This window comes from Plasmopara halstedii, assembly GCF_900000015.1.
Source record: "Plasmopara halstedii genome assembly, contig: Scaffold_3060, whole genome shotgun sequence".
NCBI lineage: Eukaryota > Oomycota > Peronosporomycetes > Peronosporales > Peronosporaceae > Plasmopara > Plasmopara halstedii.
The window spans coordinates 1,490,339-1,492,009 of NW_020189964.1; the positions used below are offsets into that span (position 1 = coordinate 1,490,339).

At 49.5% G+C, this 1,671-nt stretch overlaps 1 protein-coding gene across 1 annotated transcript in view; it reads right to left on the minus strand.

Moving 5' to 3' along the window:
• Nucleotides 1–1,601: 1,601 nt before the first annotated feature.
• PHALS_06812 (aspartate) overlaps nt 1,602–1,671 on the minus strand; it is a gene marked incomplete at both ends in the record, with an annotated part of 767 nt that continues 697 nt past the window's right edge. Inside the window, one exon of the mRNA XM_024720165.1 lies at nt 1,602–1,622. Coding sequence (XP_024585391.1) covers nt 1,602–1,622 — 21 coding nt within the window. The remainder of the gene's footprint in view (nt 1,623–1,671) is intronic.

Genomic DNA, 1,671 nt, shown 5'->3' on the forward strand with positions numbered 1-1,671 from the left:
CGTCGAATGTGTGTATGCTGTCCGGCAGCTCGGAGCTCCGCTCCCTCATCCTTAGCGTAGCTGAGATTCATGGGCAAAGGCCCGCTAGATGAGCTGTTGGAATGTGCATTCCAACCAAGTCGTGCCGACTTGAAACTGAAGTCGGCATTCAATGCCACATTCACCCCCTCTTCAAATAAAGATGGATTCACACGGAAGACTTCCGTTCTGGCGACGCCAGTTCGAACGCCTCCGGAAGGGGATCTGCTGCCATCCTGGCAATGAGAGTGCGCATCACTTGGACAAAGTCCACCAATTCCTTGTTACCCTGTCGGGCGGCTAGGACACGCGATCGCGCGGGATATGCTTGATTAGGCGGCGAGAACGCTAGTGAGAGCTGCAATTTCAGCTCCGCCCAGAAAGGAAACGCAGCTTCGACCAAAGTGCGCACGTCAATGCCCATTCTCGCGCTCGACTGTCGAGCTCTGAGATGGCTAGCGCCACGCGCTGTTGCTCGGTCTGGAGCATGGCGGATGCGATGACCATCTCGACCTCACTCACCCAGAGTAAAAGATTCTCTCCATCCTTCCCCACAAAGACTTTGACGCTCACCATGAGCGGCTTAGGTCGGGGAAGTCATCCGTCACCGAACGTGGCGTCATAGACGCAAACGATGCAGACATCTATTGCTGCAGGTGCTCGAGTAGCGCATTTTTGTAACTCGGAAACGCCTCTAGACGCGCACCGATTGCCTCGGGGCCTTGTGCCACAAGGTGTTGCACGCCCTCAGGGTCAACCAAAGACATTAGCATTTTAAGCCCGTTCTGCATGCCTTGGGGCAAAGAGGAAAATTCCTTCATCCTCACAGAGAATCAGTCTAGACGACTCAGGTGAAAATTGACTAGAGGAAGCGTCTTTACGTCACCGACCTCTCGTACTTTACAAGAACCAGGTACGAGTGCAGCGGATCGCAATCCGCTGCCTCCAAGAGTACCTAAAACTTTGATCAAGGTGAAGCGACTCTTCCGTTCAGAGTTGAAACCGATATTTTATATTTTATTCTAATTTTAAAGTTTAGATTTCCCTAAATATACTAAATATACATAGTAAAATCTAAATACATGCATAACTACTGGCTACCTAGCCCTAACTGTGTTCTTGTTTGGGCGTGTGGTCCCATCATGCACATCTAGTGCGACACACACACCCTGTTCTTAGGGCTCGTGTGTCCCCATTACAGTTTCCCTTTCAGGAGCCTCACAAACCAGTAGTTATGATAAACCACTATTAATATACTATCTCGACTTTGAGTGTGGCCCGTCAAACTAGAATATATGGCAACAACATGTACCACACAGCGCTGCGCAGACACACGATGTAAGCTGGCTTCCTCCCACCCAACATTAAATCAGAATCATCCGGTATAAAGGGAGAAACTTCAATTGACATGATGTGTATCACAGTGGTGCTTGTGAGAGCACTTGCTCATTGAGCTCAGTGCATTCGATTGTACAGGGCTTTCACTCGATTAGCATGTAAGAAGTAACGCCTCGAAGGCAAGGCTATTGTCACCACTGCTACTAGCAGCACACTGCCTGCCAGTCATTTACAGGGCACCTCTGCTAATACTCGACAATTGAAGCCTTCAACACAAAGGATACTACAGAAATCTCTCTACCTTCGGACAGTGGT